The sequence below is a fragment of the Nematolebias whitei genome, chromosome 22 (genome assembly GCF_014905685.2).
Source record: "Nematolebias whitei isolate Nwh7 chromosome 22, NemWhi1, whole genome shotgun sequence".
Lineage (NCBI taxonomy): Eukaryota > Metazoa > Chordata > Actinopteri > Cyprinodontiformes > Rivulidae > Nematolebias > Nematolebias whitei.
In genome coordinates, this window is record NC_056519.1 from 15396529 (window position 1) to 15422319 (window position 25791).

At 37.8% G+C, this 25791-nt stretch overlaps 1 protein-coding gene across 2 annotated transcripts; it reads right to left on the reverse strand.

Annotated features, from left to right (window-relative positions):
* Positions 1–610: 610 nt before the first annotated feature.
* pacsin2 (protein kinase C and casein kinase substrate in neurons 2) lies at positions 611–25337 on the reverse strand. 2 transcript variants are annotated; one of them, XM_037695988.1, is made up of 11 exons: positions 25209–25337; positions 15181–15255; positions 14734–14890; positions 13927–14162; positions 12606–12761; positions 12339–12514; positions 12077–12197; positions 7522–7652; positions 4423–4560; positions 3346–3527; positions 611–1148 (listed from the first exon to the last, which is right to left on the reverse strand). In XM_037695988.1, exons 2-11 carry the CDS (start codon positions 15235–15237, stop codon positions 1036–1038), a joined length of 1467 nt encoding a protein of 488 aa, XP_037551916.1. In that variant the 5' UTR covers positions 15238–15255; positions 25209–25337; the 3' UTR covers positions 611–1035. The 2 variants fall into 2 exon arrangements, with proteins under 2 accessions (XP_037551916.1, XP_037551917.1); XM_037695989.1 differs by lacking the exon at positions 4423–4560.
* Positions 25338–25791: the final 454 nt, after the last annotated feature.

The following is a 25791-nucleotide window of genomic DNA, read 5'->3' on the forward strand; positions in this document are numbered from 1 at the left end:
GTTTTTAATCACAGCATTCTAACAAAAGCAGAAAAAAGCCCAACTGAATGTCCTTAAATTGACGAGCTTTATTATTTACTGTTAAACCCAAACGTCTATTTCCGTAGAATTTTCTCAGTTTTTTTCCTAAACATCTGTTCTACACTAAAATAAAATGCTACAATGTTTGTTCACCGTTTGATCAGAAGTCGAGGCTATTTTTATACTAGAACATAAAAATTCAACCGAGTCAAACAGTGATAGAACAGTGACATTCAGTGCTGCGTGAAAAACAAGTGATAAAAAAACTAACAGGAGAAAAGGTTTCCTGCTCAGCTATTTAAAGGAAACAAATCAGTTGTGGCAAAATTATAACATCAATAAAAGTGAACAATCAAGAATTACAATCATTGCATATACATTCATCTGTACTGACTTAGAAAATATTGTTAAAGATGACAAATAGATCTTTATTATTCCTTTTAATAGGCAGAATATTTGAAATCATGGAAGGAATGACAGAGAATTTTAAGCACTTGTTTAAAGAAACTTTACATAAGAGCTTTTTTATACATTAAAAAAGTACTTAAACATTAATGAACTGAATTATTTTTGTTACTAGTAGCTAATTCTGGCTATAAAAATTAATCTCCCTTAATGAATTACAAATATTAAGGCTGCATGACATAAGCAGGTTGTCATCCCAGTGTTTTGTTTAACCAATACATAAATACAAACATCTCATTTAGTCTAGAATTGAATAGCTTTCTCTGTAACAGCATAAATGATTTAAAGTAACATATCTTACACAACTTATCTGTGATCTTCCTGGAAATATCTAATAACTCAAAGTTACTTTCCACTTCTGCATTTTTGTTTTAGAAGATGTCAAACATGCAACAATATTTCATGTCCTCAGGTCCTTAAAGTCTGCACAACACACTGTTGTACTCCTGTTTTAGTCTAGACTGTACACAGTATTTCAAGTTGAGCCTCTAGTCTTTTTGCACTGACGAAAAATCCTTTCTTCACATTTAGATCATCGGGGGTGATTCCTTATTGGACGTCTTCTACGTAATTAGCAGGATAAAGACCCATTTTTCCATCCTTGAGCCGGCCTTTGCACCAACCTTGTTCATCCTCTATACCAATTTTGGTAAATTCATCACCTGGAAAACGTACAAAACATATTAATATTTGCCATCTTCAAGATATTTCTACACATCTAAGATTTTTTTTTTTTTTTTTTTTAGAGAGAACAGGACTTTTGTTGTTGAAGCCGTGCTTCTCATTAATGAGGCTTTCTCAAATCGAACCGGAACGTGCAGTGTTGCAAGACTTTAAAATGCATGAGACGCTTTGTTTCGGCGAGCTGAATTTACAAAAGAAAAGTCCACTCCCTTACCCTCCAGGGGGTTGTTAGGACCACTGTCAACCTGGTCCCCATGAGGAGTTTTGGTCAGAAGGTGACTGGGAACTGTGGAGGTGTTGGAAAGCTGAAACTTGAGGCTTCCTACTCTGCTTAAAGTTAGTCTTTCCTGTTTGATGTACTGCATACAGCTTATTTCACAACCCTCTCACACCATCTACCTTCTCCGTATTAAATGAGTATTACTGTCCCTAAGAATATCCTTTATCCTTAAGATGTACCATATTTTCCGCCGTACACGTTGCATCACCCTACAAGTCGCATCAGTCCAAAAATATCTAATAAAGTGGGAAAAAAAAACATAAATAAGTCGCTTCACCGTATAAGTTGCATCTATTATGCGTCACCACTGACAACCCAGAAATGTGGGCCGGTGTTGTGCCAAAAATCGATTGGCTGCCAAATGGCGGCTGCGGGAGCGTTAACAGGAGAACTTTAACAAGTTATTACACTTAAAAACAATTTTTTGTTTGCTCAAAATTATAGTAAAAGGTGTGTCTCAGTCCAGCCTTTCCTTAATAAATGCACTTTGATGGTCAAATCAGCTGCATTTCAAAAGTCGATACACGGAAGTAGGAACGCGGAGAGACGAGTCTTCGAAATTTAACAAGATAAGCACCTAAAACAATTATTTGTTTGCTCGATATTACAGCAAAGGTGTGTCTGAGTTGAACTTTTACTTAATAAATGCACTTTAATGGTCAAATTAGCTGCATTTTGCCAGGGTGGCGCAGCGAAATGACGCTAATTTGATGGTTGTTGGACGAGCTGGATGAAGGTGGCAGGCTATGGCAAGCCAACTGTGTCATTAATAGCCACTTTTATCTATTACACGACACAACGGCATGCCATACTTCAGAGTGCCATCTAGCAGCTGAAAATTATAGTGTTCAATACTTTCAGTCAGAATGAATGAAAACGGTCACATCTCAGCCAAAAATTGGTTTATAAATATGGGAAAAAAATCCATAAATACATCAATTTGGCATATAATTCACAGGGCATGTAATTAAGCAAAAAACTGTGACTTATAGGCCGAAAAATACAGTAGATGAATAATGGAGTCTTGGCCTGAAGAGGTGATGAAGAGGTTTAGGTTCTCTTAAATGAAACAATCAACTTTAAACAGGAAGGAAACATCAGGTTTCAGTTTTCCAGAATTTACTAAACTGCTTTGGATCTGAGCCTTTGTCCACATGGAAACACTGTCCTTCCAAAAGTCTTTACGTGCATTTCTAAAAATATCCTTATAAGCACAGCATCGTATCTAGAAAGGTTTTGTCCACACAGAAACACAAAAAGACCCAAAAGCTGTAGTAAATATGCCAAACCTGTGTGTGGCACTGCCTTTAAAATACACCAGAAACGGAAGGAAAATGTGGCGCTGATGCTACAAACTAGAAAACCAAGAAAAAAATGACAAGGATGGTGAATACAAGAGCAAAAACAAATTTCTTTTTGTAGCCTGAGGAAGGAGTGGAACTCCTACTTTGTGTCATAATAAAACAGTATTGACCTGAGTCACGTCACTTTAAATATGTGGACATAAAGATTTATTTTAGACCCAGTATTCAACAAGGGCCAGCAGGAGAAATTCTTTTTTACAGCGTTCAAATATCAGGAACGTTTTTTATGTATTGAGTTTCATATAATGCAAAAGGGATAAGGAGATTTTGCTCTGCTCTATTAGAGACAGTATTAATGTTTATCTGTACAATAAAAAAAACAAAAAAAAACTTTTCGCATGTTCACAAAACTTCTTTCCAAATCCATCACATCCCAGTTTGGTTTGAGAAAGTCTCTTGGATGAGAAACAAACCGTCTTCAACAACACAAAGACGTTCAGTTGTCAGTTTTAGCTCATACGTCCTGCTGTCATGCCCTGATAACACTTCTATTCAAAAAAATGACCGTTCCAACCATTTTAATTTACAAACCTGTTTTAAAACTGAGCTCATCCTGCTCCTGTCCTTCATAGTCATAAAGGGCTTTGACAAGCACAGATATGACCGGAGACTCAGGTTCTTCCTCAAATGGATTACTGTCACCGTTGGTGGAGAAAGGGTTCCCAACTGTGTCTTCGTCCGACCAGTCTGGAGTCTTTTCTGCACTGCTGACACTGAACAAACAGACAGGACACTAAATTAACAAAAAAAAAAAAATCTAATAATAGTTTTGTCTTCCAGAACCTCGTGCATCTCCATCATAAAAGACATTTCTGTTCGTTATTAAGTCTGAACCAGTATAAAACAAGATGTATTAACTCTACAATTGGCTAAAGGTCTGATAAAAGAATATAAAAACCCATTAAAGCCATTTGGAGAACAAGAGCATCTTGTAAAAAAACAATGCACACAATGCTGAATGGAGACAAAGCAAGAAAAACAGAAAAATACCAACAGAACATGACAACATAAACACATATATGAAGAAACAGCAACATAAAAGGCAGCAGGACGAATCATCATCTGAATATGTGATTGGAGTTTTAACTTGAACAGCCAGCAGAGGGAGCCACCTAAACACAAAGAACATGGATACAGCTGGAGAAAATGTACATGAACACAAAGTTTTACAGTCAGACTGATGAGCAGCTAAAAATCTACTGTTTGATGGCTTTATGTAGACAGATGAATGAATGATTTTACATTTATGCACACTTTAATTGTAAGAGCCAAATTTTAATAATCATATGTAGTTATGCCAGTAATCAGATCTGACTGCAAGATGGAAAAGTTTCCCTCAGCAGAGATGTGCGCTTCCGTACGCACGATATTTAATGTTTTGCAAGACAAAAAACGGTTATGAGGGAAGGATAGACATGTTGACCCTGTGTGCAGTGCCATTCAGAGACCATGCAGAGCAGCACAACCTGAAACCTGGTGAGAACACAGATACAACAGAGAAGGGAGCCAGGTGACCGAGATGAAGAAATACACAAATCTATGAAGAAGACGTGAAAAAAATGTAAAGGAGGCTGCAGGTGGGCGGAGAGTTTTCTCCTGTTCACCAACGTTTTTATTTCTTCTTTTTTCACAGTGACGTGGTTTTCTGTTTTCTGCTGCTGCTCCTCGGCCACCTCCTCTTCCTCATCCTCCTCGTCTTCAAACGGGTTAGTGCCCACTGGTGCTGTTTTAGTAGGTACAGTCAGGCTGACAACATGGAACACAGTGAGAGATGGGTTGTTGACACGCACACATTAAAACACACGAGAAGCAGGTCACCTGTGGGCAACTACCAAATCCAACAAGTCAGCGTAACTGCGACGGCTCCATGTGACATTATGGCATCATCCAATAAAGTTTAGACCCTATTCATGCACAATATCTATCATCTAAAGTTAATACTTAAAATGGGTTTTGTGACTCTAAAGCCACATGATGTGCATTAATTCAGCTACTTTGGGACTGATCCAAATAAATAAAAAAACAGTCAGTACTGGAGATGAAATGAAGGAGGACTGTGGGGTTTCCTGAAGATGTGTTTCCTGCTTTGTAACTTCGTTTTCTGTGATAAGAGTTTTAAATGGCTCAGAGTTCATAATTGAGGAGATCAGCAGGAGGCCAAGTAGGCCATGTTGCACAGGGCTGATACACAAGATGTAGCAGCTAACTGGAAACTAAACTAAAAGGAAAAAGATGGAAAAAAGAGTGATCTTGATCTTATACATCGTTAAAACTGAAAGCTGTGATCAGGAGATCCTTTCTCTTGTCCACAAATATTGGTCTTATTTATACCACATTTATGTTTTATACTTTCTACACATTTTTTAACCTTTTTTTTTCCCCTTCATATTTTGACTAATGTTTTGAAAACTGTAACTTTAAAACATAAAACTAAAAAAGAAATTCAACTGTTGCTGCAAATATCTGTTACTAGGCACAGTTTCTTATAGCCTCTGTTATAAAAAAAACAAACTCTTCCAACACTTTTTACCCAAATAATTCAGAACTTTTTACCTTAAATAGGCAACTCCTTCTCATATCACACAGCTGACCAGAAAGCAGATGTTGGTCTCCAAAACCAAAATCCTGCTCAGATATTTCACACCCAACAACTAAAACTAAACGCAGGTGAGGCTCAGTAAATGGTCAATTGTGTCTATGGATCACTGGCCCACTAATTATTGTATTTACTTCAAATGACAATAAACGTAGGTAACACCATTACGACATTATGTAAAGTCAAACAAAAGACATTTAAAATTTACAGTTTCTGTGCCTAACAATTAACACCAAGCCTCAACAACATACAGAATAGGCATATTAAGCAAAGTCAGATTGGCACCTTTAGATTACTGTATTTTTCAGATTATAAGGCGCATTTAAAATCCTTTAATTTTCTCAAAAATTGTCAGTGAGCCTTATAATCAGGTGTGCCTTGTGTATTCATTCTAGTTGCGCTTACTAACCTCGAACAGATTTTCTGTGGTTATTGTGATTGAGTTGAATAAAGCTCATCTGTTTTCTTTTGCTTAATGCGCCTTATAGTCCAACACATACGGTATTCAGGTGGAAACAGCACTTTGTTTTCTACTATTGTGAATTTTCTGAACCAGAGAACAAAATTAACACTGAGCCAACATCACAGGAAGCACTTCAGTTTCAACTCCCTGTTTACAGAACTACCGAACCGTGTCTGTGGAAGCTACGTGTTGGCCCTTCAGAGTGCAAAGCGGAGAAACGTGAACGCCTTTGTTTACACAGCCATGCCACGCTCGCTCAGACGAGCCTGCGGCGTTATTACACCAAACACTGATCCAGTGGGAGTTTAGCACAAAGTAACTTTGGAGGTTTCGGTCAACAAACAGACCAGACCTTTAATCATGAATACAAGAGCTCAGAAAGCTGCATCACCGTCTCGACAGGAGGGGGGTTAACTTGCAACCATTATCTACGCTTCAGACTTGAAAAGAAGGAAAACACAAGTAAAAAAATATCTGCTCCTAATCAGAAAAACAAATAAAACTAAAATCTGAATTAAACAGAAAAACCGAACGTCTTTACATTTATTGTGTTCATGCGCACAATAACTGTAAACGTTGGTGAAAGGAGGGGCAGGCGATCAGCCCTAAGGAAGTCAAACATTCTCAAGTTTAGAGGTCACATTGTTTTCATGCCTGTCATTCCCTGTGTTGACTCCTCTACACTCTTGCGATTTCTATACACACACTATACAGATGTCTGAGTAAAAACAGAAACAAGCACATAATTAAAAAAATATATATACTGTATTGAAAAACAATAAATTACATTGAAGTGTTAAAAAACAAAGCTCTCGTTAAGAATTAATCTCTAATCACAACATTAAGTGCTTTATCACTGCATTAGTTGATGCCAATTCTCTTCCCCTAATCTTTCCTTTACATGATATATGGTGTTACCTCCTTAGAGCTGTTGCCACAACGATCCAGACAAATTTCTTTGCAAGGACAATAACACTCTTATCTTATTGGCTTAGAAAGGTTACATGAAGTTATTAAAAAACTGCCAATCAAATCTCGAGAGGCTGTAAATCTTGATACAACTTTTCTATTAAGTTAGTACAAGTGAATATTTTACTTAAAAAAAAACAATGCTTTGTGAGGTTTAAAATAAAAATAAATAAAAAAACTGTTGGTTGGAGAGGTCCAGGGTGTACCCCACCTCTCGACAAATGATCCGAGCAACATGAACGGGAACAAGCAGCTATAGAAAATGGATGAATGAATGAATGTTGGCCGACTGATAATCCTCCTAATCTTTTTATTAACCAAAAAAAAAAAAAAAAGCTTTTAGTGCAGATGTATAGCTTAAAAACATTAATCCTTTTTCTTTGAACTTTCCAGTGCTGATAAATAACACTCAGGAAGGTCTGTGAGTGTGAGAAATATTTCCACATTAGTTTAGGCAGGACTTCAGTTATGTAACCACAGACTTTTGACCCTCGGGGGACAATTTTTTCTCCAACACAAACAAAATGTTTGCTGTTGCCATGAGAATGGCTACTTAACATATTCCTACAAGTCTCCTTATGTAAGATGTAACAGCCTTTACTGTAAAGAAAGACGTCCGGTGATTTACACTGGTGTGCGTTTTAAGAGCATTTGTTAATAAAGATTTGTGATCAGATACCTGCTGCTGGTCTTTGCAGGCTGAACATGCTGCTCTGATCCAGTTTGACTGATCCCGGTCAGTGTGACACCCTCCGACGGTTTCTTCTTCTCTCGTCTGCTGAGTGTTCGGTTCAGATCTACGGACCAATCCTAGAAGACAAATACGCATTAGTCAACATCTGGACCTGACGTTGTAGGGATTAGCTCGTATGAAAACATGCCTGAAAACCAGAAGAGGGTGAACATCTCACAGACATGTGCACAGCAGTACATGCTTCATAAAGTCCTAAATCAGTGGCGCACTCATCAATTGGTGACACTGACAGGATTGTACAGCTGTGCATGCATGTGTGTGGATGAACTGAAAGATAAAAATCACAAACTGTTTTCCTCGCCTGTTGAAAGAAGACAGACATTTGCCCACAGCCATAAGTGTATCAGAGAGAGAGCAGAGAAAAAATCCAAACAAATACCAGCTGATCTCCATGTTATATGTGACTACATTTAAAAAGTTAGTTACAACTTAAAGTTGCTCAGGTTTGACACTCATTTTGATGGGCAACAAAACAAACATGAATTGTTTATTTTATTGTAAATTCTGTCATTATTGCTTGGCCATGACGATGTGAGTGTGCGTGTAGTTTGTTCATTTGTATGTGTTCGCTAAATGAACCAGTGGATAAACAAAAAAAAACAAAAAAACTTGGAAATATATTTATTTTACTTTAGAATTATTACTAGAAAGCATTTAAGTGACCCATCAAGTACATTATTTTATCAGTTGAAGTTTTTGAAGTTCCTTGATTTGGTAGATTATAGTATTTGATCAGTTATGTATAGGGTTCATAATAACACATTACCTTTAAATATCCAGTTAAATTTTGTTAAAAGAGAGTTATAATCTTAAGGGGATAGAGATATTTGGGAAACTTAAATTTAGAACTAGTTTGAAGGGATGGTCTACTTCAGTCCAAGGAATTAGATTATGGAATAATCTGGAGTGATGTTAAAAATGCCATATCAATGTGTATGTTTAAGAAAATGACCAAAGTTGATTTGTTAAAAAAAAAAAAAAAAAACATGAAATAGCTTAATGTGTATTTATATGAATTGTTGCTCGAGAAGGAGTTGTTTATTTTGTTTTTGTTACTTGAAGATTATTATTGTTTGAATTAATTTTTTGGAATAAAGAGGCAGATATAAGATTTTTCTTCTTCTTTCTGCTGCCTTTCATTTCATTTGTGATTTTATTTCTTATTGTATATAGAATTGTCTTGTTTTGTTATAAATAAAAAAAGACTAAACTTTATAATAATAATTATAATTATTATTATTTTATGAACCTCTACGACTGATAAAACATTTGGAATCAACCACAATCAAGATGGATGTCACAGCTAAGCCACATCAGCAAATTAAAAAAAGGCCAACAGTCAATTGCGCAGATACTGAGCTAACATCTGGAGTGGGAGCTGAGAGTCATACTTAACTTACACTGCGAGCTTCAGTGCATGCCGACTGTGTAGTGAGACGTGTGAGGTACGTGTCACTTGTTGTATGACAAATATATGAATTATATATGCATACAATATTCACGAGTTCTTCATTTTTCTGACTGTAAATGTCGTGCATTGAATTTAACAGAAATGTAACGAGAGACGTTGTTTATCTTTGACCCATCAAATGAATGGAATCATTTATTTTCAGAATCAAAGTTTAACATCAAACATTTACATTAATTTGGCAAAATATGAAAATAATAACAGACAGTTTCACAGAAAATGAACTTCAAATCACTCGGCGGTGATTTGAGGACTTTGCTTAAGATATTTCTAAAATATCTGTACTGATTTATGAGAGAGAGAGGTGGGTTTTAGAGTGAAAGGAGATTATCTTACAGAGAACTGTGTGAGGGAAGTTTAATCTGTTTAACCAGAAATTGCACGCTTCGTCAGATCCTCAGCCCGTCCACGGTACACTTGAGTCGAAGAGGAAATCTTTACCTGGTTTGACGATAGATCAGCTCAGTAAGAGTCCTTCAGACTGTTTCAGCGCCTCCGTTAAGAACAGCTAAAAATCCTCGGAGAGTCGTGCGTGGTTAGCTCAAAACAGAATTATAATCCCAAACGTCCCTGGATTCTCGGCAACTCCAAAACTCTTCATAACTCTAGTTCTCTTCTGAACTCCTTCAGAACTTTTCCATTCTCCATGGAATCTTTTTCTGTTGGACTCTCACTCTTCCATGAACTCTCAATCTCTTGGAATTCTGGAATTCTTAATTCTCTAATCTCTATTCTTCTCTTCTCTATTCCCCAATGAACTGAGAAGTTGCCACATTTTATTTGGGTCGACTTCCTGTTCAATTTAGAGCTTTCTGATTCGTGGAAGGACCAGAAAGAGGAGTGGATTTGTGACGTAAGATGTTATCATAAGTCAAGGATTGTTTACAACATACAGAAAAGATTATTGCAGCAACAGCAGACTTCGTGGAGTCTCACACTTTGTAATCTTTTCAAATAGTAAAACATGACATTTTTCTCGGTAAACATTTTAGTTGACCGAAAACCAACCTTTAACATACTTACGACAGCTTGCTCATTTCAGACAGAAAATCAAGAAAGGCATATTCAGGTGATTTCTTCTCTGAATGAGGAACAAAAATCATTACTTACTGTTTATGTAAAATAAAAATTAGTAGTTCTTTTCAACCTGTAAAGCATTGAGTGAACTAACACAATTTGATTATCAAAACATTTGTAAGACAGTAATGATTATAGAGGATTGTCTTTTCTGCTTGATTAATTCAAGAAAGAAAGTTCATCAGATGGTTCAGACTTATTCAGATCAATGAAAATAACAGTCTCTGTCCATCTGGTATATTTGAGGTCATCTGGTTCACTACAACTGCACAAAACCCGCTTTAAATTGTTGCCATGAACTACTACCACCGTTACTACTAGAGTCAACTCTGTCTTTAGGAAACACAATGAACTTAGACATTTTTACAGATATTGGGCTAAAATCTAGTTGGAAGTAGCCGAGTATCACTCCCAAACACATACTAGTACTCTAACCAGTATAGCTCTAACCATTGCGCCATATTTTTGCTTAAAACTTTTACATCAAGTTTTAAAGTCAACTTTGCCCGTCTGTTAATATATCTCATGAACCTTCGCCTACAATGCTATCACATAAATCTATTCAGATATCCATCTTCATGACTTTTGTAATCTGTAGAAGACATACTGAACTAAAACACAAACAAGAGGACACTTTAAGTGGTTATCTAGGATTAATGAGTTATCCTAACTTTCAAACTTTTAAAAGGTCAAAATATTGTTCTGTCTGGTTAAGAGGCATAATCACACGAAGTGGCATAGTTCACGTAAACAGAACAAATGAGGCGGTCTCAAGATCAGAATTCAAAAGGTTAAAAAATGCCGCATCATCCTAGCTATATTGAGATGCAGGAAACTGTGGTAAAAGCATCTTAACTACCAAAGGAAATGGAAGCTGGTGTGTACCAAATTGCACAAGGTTTACCTGTTCATCTGAAACTGCAAAGATGAATGTATTGTCTATTCATGAATACTGAATGGGTATTTATCTATATTACCATTATCTTTGATTATATGAAAAATAAAACGCATGTAGAACCAAACAAATATTAATGGAAGCAGTAAAGTGTGAAGGTGTTAGTAGGACTGTAGGATCCCCCCATTGCTGCTGTGAGACAACAGCCCTCCCATGCAGAACTCACTACAATGGACCTTCTCTTAAAGGAGCGAAGATGTGACCAATCCAATTTCTGTCAGATATGAGGAAAGGGAGGCAAGTGGAGTTAGGGTTAAAGGTCATAACAGTCCAATTCTGCCACTGCACAAGCATCTTCATTAGAAAAACATCTAAAAGCTTGTAGGGGTGCTAAACACAAACAAGCTACACTCAGTTAATTCAAAATGCTATCGTCCGAGTTGTTCTAAAATTGTCTTTTCAGCTAAAAATCAGGAAGAAAGAGTGGCTTAATATGCGAGCAAAATCTGTAAGAACACTTAACAGCACCATAAATTAAAGCAATTGAAACGGGTGCAGCCTTTTTTCTTTCTTGCATGTTTTTTTTTATTTTCTACAGGGGAAAAAGTAATAAATTACATTCCTCTCAAAGCCACGGTCCCCACTGAGGAAAGATTTACCTCCACTTTTAGTGCCAAACATAATATCTAAATGGTAAAAATGAAAAAAAGATGAACCCCTGCTAAGGCTATCTTTTTTTTTCTTTTTTTTTTAGAAAGCAAATATATATATATAGATGCTGTTCTTGAAAACTGATTTCTCTTTAAGCATTTTAAAGTATCAACACTGATAGGTGGTTTTGAGAGTTAGTCCTGAGAGCTCAAAGAATGTGTTCTGCTTTTCTGGTTACAGAAACATGAATTTATTCTTATGTACTATTAATAAATGTGGATTGGATCTGTTCATGTTTGTCTCAAACTAGAAGTATTTTGGTGATCTGCTCCAAAGCCCCTCTAGGTGGTCCTGTTTCATTAGTAAGAATCCAAGTTGTGGAGCAGTACCTCAAACTGGGGCCAGTTCATTGGCATGCCGGGGCCGTGATTTGACCGGAACCATTTCAAGTCCTCTTCAACATCAGTAGCAGAGATCGTGTCCTCCAGCGTGTGATAGACCGTCTGGAAACTACATACAAAACATCACAGAAGCATTATTTTATGAGCAATTATTAAAATCTAAACTTTTTTTTTTTTTCAATTTATCTCTTAAAATAAAATAAATAAATATTGAGAAAGATAAGACACCTGGACGATGCGGCTGTCTTACTTGGGATTAGATGAGAGGTCCAGGTGCCGCTTAACCTCCAGAAGCAGCTCCTTGAAAAAGTGAATCCGTTTGTCTTCAAACTGCTGCGTCTGCTCAAACACCTGCTCCATGTTCTCCATATACTGAGGGGTCAACTTGTCGAGCTCTTCAAGGCTCTTCTCATAGCGTTCTTTCGCCTAAAAAGTAAATAAACCACACACAAGTTTGAGGAAAATGTCTCCTGATAGTTTTAACACCCCCCTCTTTATGTTGCACAGGAGGGCCCACCTTCTGCACCTCCTGCTGACACTTCTCCACTTTTTCCTGAAGTTTCTTCTGGGTCTCGGGGTTGTTGTTGCTCTCCAGTTTGCTGTTGTTTTCTCTGCTGGCTGCCAGCTTCTCTTCTTTGCAGGCTGAGTGGTAGGCTTTCTTCATCAACTCTACCTGCAAGTTTCAATCAGTAAATAAAACAAATCAATAAATAACACCAGTCATGAACTGAGCAGGTACAGTAGAACAGATTGGTGGAAGTGCAGAGGCATCAACCAAACCAGGAAGAGACCATTTATAAAATTAAACGGGTATTTAGGACATCTTCTTTGAAAAGCATCCATTCATTCATTTATTTAGTCTATTGGTGCTACATGGTTAGTTCAGACATACACATTTAACATAAACAATTAATGAGAATAGTCATTTTTAAACTCCACCATGTAAGAGTTAGGGAAGCACACTGCATCGTGGTTTTATTTGATGAATATCTTGAACAAACTACGGTGTGATTTGGGATGAATCCAGAGCAGCCACATCACAGAAACAATTGAACACTACTAGTACTCTAACAGGAATATATGCTTTACTTTATGAGTGGGAAAACAACATGGTGGCAAAAGTATCTAGACCCAAAAGTTTGTTTTTTTCCCATCAACACACTGCTTATATTTCTCATCCAGTTCATTAGCTATATTTCCTATTTGTTTGTTTTTTTAATCAGTTTTTCTTATCTGCTGGGGATATTAATAAACCAGTACGACTACAAACTGTTTGTGCTCTTATAGTGTTTAATCACAAACTAAAATACCTCTGTTCCCCGTTACGTCACAAGCACAGGAAATGAAGGAAAGACCTTTAGGCTAAAACATGAGCGGTTCTGAACAGACTGGTACTCATTCACACACACATGCACCAAAAGGAATGCAAAAACTGACAAGTAAACAGGCTGCTAAATGAGCACAGTAGTAGATAATACATGGACCTAATGTTGAAATAAGAAAGCCTCGTTTCCCTGCAAACCTTCACACTTTCCTTCCTTTTCATTAACTCAAAGGCAAGCAGGACAACCGTTTGGCACAATGAGGCTCAGGTCTGACAATAATGTCTAGTTTAACACCAGCAGTGAAGTTGTTGTTTGGGAAGTAGGTTGTTATGGTGAGAAAATGTTCAGTCAGTGAAATGTAATCATGGGAACTGAGGGGTAAGATTTACAGTAATAGGACGAATCAGTGAACAGTAAACTTATCTAGCCTGTTTGTACTGTATAAAGTACAAACTGTTATATTTTATCAGTTTTAAATGTTCAAATACTCCATAAGAAGGGTGAAATTCCCACCTCTTTCAACTTCTTGGCCCAAGGTTTCTGAGCCTTTCGGAAGCCGTCCTCAGCCTCTTTTGTCTCCTTGAAGCCACCGATCATCTGTTTATGGTACGAGTCTTTCTGCCAGTTCTTCAGCTTCTCATAGTCTTCACCCATTAGCGCAGATTTCACCTCTACGTGGAGCTCGCTAACCTTCTCCGCCTCAGTGCACAGGGCAGCCCAAGCATGCTCTAATGTACCATACTGAGGGCCTACAGACAGAGGTTACCTGTTAGTATAAGCTTTAGCAGTTTTACTACCATTTACAACACTTTAATAATAATTATATACAGGGAGGCACGATATTATCAGCATGTATCGGCCGATATTGGCAATAAAGTTAAATATCGAACATTCCATCAAAATAACACCAATATAAAATAAACTTTTTTATATAGATGATATATTTATATAGTGTTACATCATCTTCAGCCCCCATTTTGGCATCTGCATTTGGTAGCAGGCCAAACTGACAAAGACCATGCAGAATAATGTATTTTAATTCCACAGCAGAGAAAGCTACGTCATCTCTGTAAGCAAGTTTAGGTAAAAAATATCTGTATTGGTATCAGCCAAATAAGCTTAAACATATCGGCATATCGGATATTGGCCAAAAATCCAATATCGTGCATCATTCTGCATGTAATGTGGATTTAACGTTTTCGCTGAGAGCAGATTATCCCACATACTCTCTGAATAAAATGCATTCATTAACAATAAAAAGTAGAGATTTAGATATTTAAACCATCTTTCAGTGTCAGACACAAGGCTTTATGCTCCTACCTTTCTCTATAAGTTGCCGCCAGCGCTTTCCCCATTCTGTGAGCTGCTGTGCATAGGCCTTTTCAATACGAGCGCGTTCATGAATACAGCTCATCAGATCGTTACAGAGTCGATTGCCATCATCTACACGCTTTACTGTCCGTTTGTGGTTCCCGACCTGAGAATCAACAACAGAGAACAGACGGATGGAGGATGGGTAGAAAGGCAGGATTGCACTTGGTTTATATTTTCAGGTTCCTGAAAGAAATTAACTTATTTCTAAATGTCAAATTAAGCAACAGCGGCAGGTTTCGCGTACAGATGGAAAGACGTCTGCTGATATTTATTAGCTCATTTGTTTTTGGAGCAGACTTGACAATTTGGCTCAACACTGCAGGAACTCGTTTTCTCAAATGGAAGAAAAACAAGTGATCTGTATTGAGAAACAGTCAGAAAAGAAAGTCTCACCTCCCAGAAGCTATCACTGGAGACATCAATCATGGAGTCATCATAGGCGCCCGACATGGCTGCTGTGTCCTGGGCCTGAAAAAACAACAGAAAGAAAACACACAAACTTGAATAATATGCATGTTTTTTCTACAGTTACATTAAAATTACTGAGCAACGTAAACTCAGTTGATACTTTTCTGGACAGAACTGTGTTTAAGAAAAAAATGATTTAAAAGATTATTATGAAAGAGATGGGGGAGAAGGTTAAAAATAAATGTACATCTGCAGCAGAATTTAATACTCAAAAATAAACAAATTAAAGTACTTTAATAGTAAAATAGATCTAAAACAATTCTACAGTTTTTAATGCACTGATAATGTTCAGCCTGAACACAAAAAAAAAAACAAAGACACACATTTCTTTCAGTTTTTCACACTTGTGCGTTTAACTTGTAATATGAAACCTGCAGCTGAAAGACGAGAAGCAAAAACTGTTGATTCTGTCATCGCAACATTCCTCAGAGATCAACAGCTGCAGTTCAGACATGAGGGAGAACAACAAAAGCTCATATTAGCCCTTCAAGCACAGACAAAGATGGAGGTTTGGTGTGATAATCTTAGCAACAAGCAGATATTTTAACCCATTTTTTGTGACCTATTTAAGCCTTAAAACACAACAAACTGAAGCCACAGTGGTTTGTGGCATCACACAAAGCCTCTACTTTGAGAGATGGAGGAAAAAGAGACTTGAGGACACACAGCAGGCAGCTTCCGTTTCCGTCGGACTGCTACAACAGTCGGTCTTCTGTTACTCCTCTCCCCTCATGTCCACCATTTAAAGCCCAACAGCACCCATCCAAACACTTCCTCTTTTTAGTCCCCCTTCAGTTTTCTCCTCCATCCTCGCCACTTAATTTCTTATTTCCTCCCCTCCTCAGACGATGATTTTCAGACTCACAATTTGCAGTTGTGAATACTTAAAGCAACTTTTGATCCTCATTTATGCTGCAATTTACATCCAACAAGCAAGAAACATTTTTTGTTTTAGCAATAACCAGGTGAAATTATTAACAATGTCCCAAAATTAAAAAATTCAAGAAAGAAAAACTTTTGTCTTTCTCCAGCGTTTTAATAAAGCAATTATTTTCCAAGCCAAAGGTAAGCATTGAAAGAAAAAACAAAAAGGTGTCCTACCTCCTTTTTTGAATTTATGGTTAATAAAGTTAAAACATAATAAATAAATAAAAATAACATTGTGAAATTCTGGTTCTGGTTTTGTCTCAAAGTATGTTTGAGATGTTAAGTATTCACACCTAAACATTCGGTCACCAAAATTTTAAAAAGTATAATCATGTTGTGCATTTTATTTCTACAACTATCTAACATGCTATTAACTCCTATAATCAACTTGTGGCTGAATCACAGAGGAACATTTTGGTGCCAAGTGGCATCACAGAGCTTCTTTCAGCAGAGTAGGACAGCAAAAGATAAAAGCTGTGTGTCTTCATCACTGGTCAGTGGCCCATGGCCTCAGTGGTTCTTGGACAGGGGATAGCTTTGTGGTTACCGCAGCCCGGGGAGGCAAATAGACAATTATCCCTTTAACTATGTGAGTCTAAAGTCAGGTCAGTTAGACAGCAATATGTATAAATGAAGGAAGAGCAAAAAAACACACAGCAGATGCTATCTGTCATCATTTCAAGAGAAAATCAGGTTTGAATTTACTTTTCGTGAATCACGGCGTTGACAATAAACAACTGAGTAGTCAAAGCATTTTAATGCATCATTTACTTCAAATAGCAATACTTCAAACTGTATCAATTTAAAATTATGACCCAGTCTGTATAGGGAAATACAAAGTCAGCAATGAAGGGTGAATATGTGAGTTTTAACAGGCAGCAAAGGGATTAAAGCCACCCAGCATCCACAGAAGTTTGTAGCATGGAAAAAAAAAATATCACAATTTGTAAGTCACTATTATGTTCCTGTTCTTTTACTCACCAACTACTCAGCCATTTTCACTAATTAATCTGGCAGAAAAATGATTCCATGACCTTTAAATAGCTGTGAATGTGGACATCAAATGCTGCCGAGCAGAAATTTCCAACGACAACCACTCCAGGATTCAGAGTAATAAACGTGACGTTGCTCTGACACTCCTGAACTTTTCACTAAGAGGGTGGTGTAAATAAATGAAAGGACATGATGCCAAATTATATATATAAAAAATTCTTGTCAGGAAAAACAATGAAAGAAATGGAATTATGTTTAAAGTTAAACTGAGCAATTCAACTCACAAAAAAAAAAAAAAAAAAAAAAAAAACTGTTCTAGGAATTCCTTCAATACAAAAGCTCTCGTTCTTTGTACTAATATAATCAACGGCAAATGGAAACAAATGTCTGCACACCCGACTATGTTTGACACAGTGGGACTGTTTTAAACAATTGAATGGAGCCTGACCCATAATAACTGTAAACAATGCTGTTGATGGAGCTGCGGTCTGAAGTCCACCCAATCCTAAACTCTGCAGGGAAATGCTGAAAAGATCAACATGGGAATTCAAAGAATACAACAGGGCAGTGAAGTTCGGAAAATAAAATCTAACATTGGAGTTATGTGTCAGATGCAACAAACGAATGATTTCTTCAAGGCTACACAAACTTGGCTGTGCAGTGTTTCTAAGATTACGGCTTAAAGAGATTACGTAATCAAACACAACAATGATATTCACTAAAAGGCGATAAGGAATTGTACTGTTAAACACAGTGGAATCTGGGTGCTGGCAAAAGTCTTAAGATAGAAGTGAATCAATGCATTCCTCAGGGCTCCCATGCATAAACTGAGCTTTGGCTTGTTGTGTAAACTCACATGCTGTCACTACTTTTTTCTTCTTCTTTCGGCTGCTCCCTTCGTCAGGAAGTCGCACGAAGACTTGGCAATCGTTTTTATGCCAGATGCCTTTCCTGACGCAACCACAGCCCTCTGTGTGGAGCAGAGAGCTGCTATCTAGGGTGACCAGGGGAGCAGATCGGGGGGTTAAGGGCCTTGCTCAAGGACCCAGAGTGGGGTAAATGAGGGTGGAGACAGGTGTGGGTGCTTCACAAATCCCACCCACATTTTGATATTGTCGGTATTAGGAGTTGAACCAGCAATCACAGGCCCACCTTCTCCAACCTCTCCCACCACTCCCACACAGGCTGTCACTACATATCTAACCAAAACATACACAAACCAGACTGACTGTTGTTTTAAATGGAATCAGTGTTAAAGTCTTCAAAAGAATAAAGAAGTTAGATGTTAATCTAAATCCATCCTGAAGATTTTTGATTAATCGCTGCCTTTATCTCCTCCAGCTGACATTATTTCAGACAGGCAGACACACAAACCCTCCTCTCGCAAGGTGACAATTCACAACACTTACAGTAAGAATGTCTTAATGCTGGTGAAGATTCTCAGTCATCCAGGACATGTACATTCAAAAAAAGTTCAAGACAAAAACAATTGGACTTTATTTTCTAACTGAAGACGTTTCACTTCTCATCCGACGAGCTTTCTCAATTCAAAGGACAGTGTAGGCCTTCGAGTTATAAAGCTAGATACATATGCAGGTTACCTTATCACTTCTCACAATGGGATTTGTTAGGGTCTATTAATCTGACTCACAGATGGGCTACTCTGGTCACATGGATGAAACTCCTGATAGGTGTGCACCTATCAGGAGTTTCATCCACGTGACCAGAGTAGCCCATCTGTGAGTCAGATTAATAAAGACCCTAAAGAGTGATAGAACAATCTGCATATTACCTCAGCTTTATAACTCGAAGGCCTACACTGTCCTTTGAATTGAGAAAACTCCTCGGATGAGAAGCGAAACGTCTTCTGTTACAAAACAAACTCCAATTGTTTTTGTCTTGAACTTTTTTATTTAACAATGTCTTAATTGTAACCATTTTAATTGCATGATTACTGCCAGAAATTCATACTGCAATAATTCAGTGGAAATTATTTGATTGTTTTTACAACTCTAACAAAAGTGACTTGATCCCCCGCCCCCCGCTTCACATTTAAATTTTAAAACACCCAGAACAGGCTTGAGTTACAAGCTAGTCATCTAATCACTGCATGTTATTCATCTGGTCCACCAATAAATCCCTTTACGGTTTGGTTTTAGTTTCATCTCTTTCACATATTGGCTTTTCAAAAGAAAAAGAGAAGATGTAGACTCTTGTGGCAGAAAAGTGCTGAGTTTCTTATTAAGAGGAGCTTAAATCAGCAGGTGATCAACAGGTTTTAAAGAGGAAAACTGTTACTTTCTCTGACATATAAAGATAAAGACACTGCAAAGACGGAGACTATTTGAAATTTACAACCCCGCTTATGGAAAAAGTTTAAATGTGAATTACAAAATGCAATGATTGAAAAATGCAAATCTCAAAAACTCACTTTTATTCACAGTGTAATACAGTAAACATGTCAAATGTTTATCACTTTGTGCATCAAGAAAAACAAATCCAGAAAAAAGCCAAAGGCGTCATGTACGAGTGTGCAGCTTTCATAGTGAAAGCTGGCGTACACAATAAAATGGAAAAGTACCTGCACACAAAAATATTCATTTTTATCAAATTGTATGCAAGCATGTTTGCGCACATCTTTCCTTCACAAATCTAGACAAATGTCAAACTGAGTGCACATCAGAGTCATCCCCTAAAACAACTCCATTTAAATATGCAAATATGTCCTGCATGTGCGATTCTCCTCTCTGCCTGATCAAAAACGTATTAGACACACATGCACAAAGAAGTGATGAAGCTGCAGTTATCAGAGTAGAGCACGCCACAAACGTAACAAAAAGTAAATGGTCAGATAAAAAGGTTGAGTGAAGTGAAGGTCGGCTGCCCAGTCATCACCTAATAATGTCAGACACCACCTACTCAGGTCATGAAATATGATGAAACACACAAAGTTACTGTACATGAATTAAGTGAGCTCGAGGGTGCTGATCTGCCGGCGGCGCACTTCTGAGGCCGAGACATCTTCTACTTTACAAATATGTTTAATAATTACTGTAGACTCAAAGTTACTCAGGGGCTTGGTATAACTTGGAGGCTTATTTAATAGAAAGTTGATGTCAAGAAGCAAGTAGCTGTGCATCAACGGAGCGTTTCAGCCGCAGTGTGGGAGAATTTGATATATTAGAGCATCGCATGGATGAGGCTGTCTGATACAGCTGGCATGGCATTACTCAAGAAGGACTATGATATACCAGTTAACCAGCTCGCTCTGAATGGTTCTGGTTCCAAGGAGCCCTAGTGAAGTGAGGATTTGGGATGGCACCGACAATGCTCGGCTCACAGTGTGCCAGCAGGTCGGTGTGGTCCCTTAAAACATCCATTCGATTGGTGAGATGCTTCAGTAGCACCAAAGCTGCCATCGTTTCATAATTATGCACAATTTTGTGCAGCTATTTGTGGCCACATGTATTTGTCTAACACCATGTCGACCAGAGAAATCTTCACGGAGGAGTTGTTCTAAATTAATACCATGATCAGACATAGTTTTCTTCAAAAGCGCACCACACTCATTTTATGCTCATCTGTCTGTGCATCTTGCAGGTTAGCGGTCACTGAAGCATGTTCCCACCAACGCATGTCAAAACTGTAAGAAACTTTACATTTTACATTGGAGTGACGATGTCTTGGTTATTTTTGAGGTGTGGTATATGCTATGTTGTACGAGTTTAAATGTGGTTCAGTTTTACTGTTTAGATTTAAACAATAAATGCTCAAATTGACAAGAAAACATTGCGTTTAAATGGCCTTTGAGTTCAGAAAAGCAAATGGAGTCATATTTTAGTGTACTCGAGGAAGTTGTGGTCTTATGTTGTTCGATTCTGTTGACAAGAGTTTGTGTGACAGTACGCACAGAAGGTGAAAGTTTTTTGCAGATTTACACACACTTTCATGCAACGTTCATTTTGATACAACCCAATCTGTGCATGGAACATGGCGTACACAACCTTTTCCTGTGTATGCACCATTAAAGTATGAGTATTTAAGAAGCAAAAGAGAAAGGCAATGTTAAATAATCACTGCGTGTCATAAAACGCAAAAAAGCTCACTATAGAGCTGACGGAGAGAAGAGCTGAGTCACAACAAGCAACAGACAAAAGATGATCTCAGCAACATGTGCACAAGGGCAAAACAGATTCAATAAATGTTGCAACAAGAAAACTAAGCAGCAGAGTCAGCTGGCTACACATTATTGTACATAAGAGTATTAATTCCTACCAACAACTGCCTCTTCACTCCATGTTTGTTTCCCAAGTTTTTGTAGTTTTATTTACCCACCCCCACCCCCCCACCCCCCCAAAAAAAAAAAAACTGCTCCCAGAGCAAAGGTGAAAAGCAGAAAACAGGGCATACAAAAGGAACAGATGAGAACACAGAAGGATGTGTCACAATAATGCAGTGTTGAATTTGTGAAATGACAAATGTATTTTTGCTGGAGTTTTTTTTTTTTTTTTCCACAAATCCAATGTTGAAAATAGAAACCAACCCGTCAACTGAGACAAAAACTTTATTAACAGTGTGTAGGACGCTACTGCAGAATAAGCAAATGCTGGTGAGAATAAACAAGCTCAATACGTAGAGCTTTCCTGAAGGGTGTTGTGTTTTATTTTGTTCCCTGGTAGAAATTTGGACTTCTCAGTGTAACCCACATGAAACATTGGGCTACTAGACTCATATCTGTAATTTAGATTGTAATACCGGGAGGGTCCAGCAGAGGGCACTCAATTTTTACAGAGTTGAATTTAACCAACGTGGTTTGGTCATATTTCCCTATATTCTGGGGCATGCTCTTTACACGTGCACTGACCGACCCAACTGTGGACATTATAACCTGTCTATGAGTGACAGAAGTGACCACTCATTGAGAATTATCTGTGGAAATCCCAACTGATTTTATAGTGACTCTGGATTCTTTGATCGTGATGGCGAGCCGAGCCCATGTGAACTGTGGACTGGTGTAAACGGTGGCCAGCCGGGACATCATTTAGCAGAAGAACCTTCACAATCCGGAAAATCCATCTTGGGTTACAGATAAGATTCCATGCACACAACACTACCCGGGGTAGCAACGTTGCTAAAGAACTGAACTTATTTTTATTTTATTATCCATAAAAAAAGAAAGAGCTCTGTTTAATTTTTCTTGGTTTTTTTTTTTCACATTTGTAAATAACGTCGTTGCTAAATGTGTTGTGAAGTAATAAAATAATAATTTCAGTATTCAGTAGTGAAACATCGTTACTCGTGGCAGAACCTAGAAGATGTTTAGTGCCTGTAAGTAAAATACATCAGCTTTGTCTGAATGATCCTAATTCAGGCAAGAACCCACATATATGCGTTTTAGACTAAAAAGATAGTTTTACAATTTATCAATTAATTTAATGGTCTTAGCTGTGCTCTGCAGCTAGAATTTTGACTTTTATTAACCATTTTATTTGATATTTTGTAAAAAAAAAAAAAAAAAAAAAAATATTTAAACTATGCTATGTTTAGAGGAGAGTGCAGTTCAAAATGGAATTACAAAGTAAGCCATTGCTTAAACGTAAGGCTGGACAATAATTCGATATCGATATATATCACGATATTCTTTTAGTCAATAATGGTGATATGGGTTTTAAGCATATTTTAAATATTTCAATGTACATTACGTTATGATTACAGCATTTCACTTACGCATTTCTTTTTCTGTTCGGGTTGAACAGAAAAAGTCGCAACACAACAACATAAACGTGTGGTGACGTACACCACACGCAGAGCTCGAGTCCAGAAGGAGTCAGCGGTAGCAGGCTAGGCTAATCTCCAACGCGCGGCAAGTTTTCACTTCAAAAATGAGTGCCCATGGCCGTCAGAATGTGACTGAAAAAGCTTTCACAAGCAAAAAGAAAGCAGATGACATAATTGATAAAAGAGGAAGGACTAATTTGGCAGTGTAGAAGTAGTTAGGCTATCAAAATGTGATAAATTGCAAAATGTGACGGAGTGTCGTTCCAGTAGCTAGTGGGAACACGTCATGAGCCAACATGTCCCTGAAACACCACCCACATCTGTATCAAAAGAGAGACCCATAGAGCAAACGTCTGCATGTGCTGCATGGGTTAGGTTATGTTGTTTAAAGTTCAAACTATTAATATTGACAAAGTTGATAGTTTTATGTTTATTTGACGGTGATTTCAATTTTATTTTGAAGCTTAAATACAAATAAAAGGTGAACAATAATTTATTTGTACAGTTTTTCTCTGAGTCTTTTATATTGTTTATTTCGATATCAGAATTATATCGTTATCGATCGAAATTAAGAAATGTATCGTGTAAGCTTTGGCCATATCGTCCAGCCCTACTAAAACATAAGACTATGCAAGAAAACCATACACAAGCATAAATATTAAAAGTATCCACTTCAATCACGTGTCAAGCCTTTGGTTTTCATCCGTTGTCAGTCACCCCTGCCCTCCTTCCTTGTGTGAGCTAAACAGCTGCTCATGACTGCTGATCTCACAGGAACACAGCCTTTTTTTAATGTGTGGACTCTCCTTTACGAACTTCAGCTTCAACGTAAAAGATTATACCACTTATAGAAAAGGCCTCAAAAAATCTGCAATAAAACTAGTGGTCCTTTGACATCAGGTTAACCATAGACTCAACATAACAGACCACTCTGGCCGCTGCAGCCCATCTTGTCCCATGAACGTGGAAAAACAATGGGGTTGTTCCACACTTTCAGATACTTTCCACTGACCATGCCAAGAGCATGGAGGAGAACATAATGGAGGGAAATACAATATTACATGAAAGGGAAGGGGTGATCCCAACATAGCTGAGGAGCAACGTGAAATTTCTTCCTGTGTTAAAAGTTAAGCCCCTCGCTCGTTGTAGTTCAGGCTGCAGACATCTGCGAGGCACTGTACAAACACAAACCATCTGCAAACTGTTTTAAGACGTTTTAACCGTGTGTAAAAACAAAAGTTTCTATTCCGAGCTCTGGCTTTGAACGCATCTCTTTAAATGGCTTTAGTGTAGAAATGGAAAACTGTGATACGCACCCGCTGTTTAATTGAATGCTATCACAGAAGTATCAGTTCTCACAGCCTCCTAGAAAAAACAGGAACTCTACATTTTCACTACTGCTTCACCCTGACAACAATCCTACAAAAAATGTAAAGAAAAACTTTGATCCCTGTTAGTCACTGCACATGTCTAAATGCTGCAGCTGCATGGTGAGTGATTGTTCCACTGACTCATAATATCATGACTATCACCTTTAAAATAGGTCAGCTTCCCTGTCACCTTACTATAAGGGATTACCGGTGCTTTAACCCCTAAAACACCCATTTTATGACTTAAATTACATGTATAATACTGCAGGGAAGACTGGACTTGGCAACCTGCTGTCACTGCGCAAATTTGAGCACAGATTGAGCTGAACAGGGAGCTTGAGTAAGCCCTATAATGACCAGGCTGCTGAAGATAAGTCCGTGTAAATGGTCAGATTTTGCAATGTTTTGAGTGGAGCATGATATGCCATGAACCGGGAGGTTATCTTTACTTTGCGAAACGTGCCCCGCCCTTCATCACACCGAGGAACCAAACGCCAGTATCGCTTTGCAAAGTTAAACACAGCTAAAGTTTGAAATGATAATAAAGTAGGACTTGGGCTGCGTTACAATACACCAGCTAAAAGTCCGGAAATTTAGTGCAAGCCAGTTACTATTCAGAAATAACTACATCACGGGAAGCTCATAGTCGAAATTTTAACTTTTAGTTGAATCTTATCACATAAATTACATTTTCCACTAATAACAGCACTATTAGTCCCAAAAAGCTGAGTCAACTCGAGCTTTTTTTGTTGTAAATTATTATCTATCCAGGCAAGTTCCTTCAGTTAGCCCCCAAGTTAGCTCCAAGTAGTAGCCACAGCCCAACAGTTAAGAAAAAAAAGTTGAAACAAAAGTTTCACGTAAAAACCACCGGCGTAAACTTACCTCGAATGGGTTTATCGCTTGGTTTTAAAAACTTGGACCGATTTAGAGAGCTGCTCTCCTCCGTGGTGCGAAGTTTCAAATCTTTTGAGCGTTAATCCGCTCTGCAGCGGCACCAACGAACGACTGACTGACAGCGCGAGACGGTGCGCGAGACAACTTTCCGTCACCCAGAGTGAGGCGGCCCACATCCGGTATGGGATTTTCAATATAAAACACTAATGTGCGTTTTTAATTTATGAGGTCATTTATTTTTCTTCACAGTAACAAAAAAGGTGGTTGTACTGTATATATAGTTATGCATTTGAAACCGATACATGCATTAGAGCACGTACTTCTTCATTTTGGTTATTTTGTAATTTTATTAAATTGAAAGATTTGTCCTATTTCTGTTCTATTCATCTATTATCTTGATGCTTCTACCTTTTAGGGTTGCAGGGGGGGTCACTGGTGCCCATATCCACTGTGTAAGAGGCAGGGGACACACCCGACAGGTCTCCAGTCCATCACAGGGCCACATAAACAACAATTCACTCTCTCACTCACACCTAGGGCCAATTTAGTTACCAATCATCCTAACATGCAT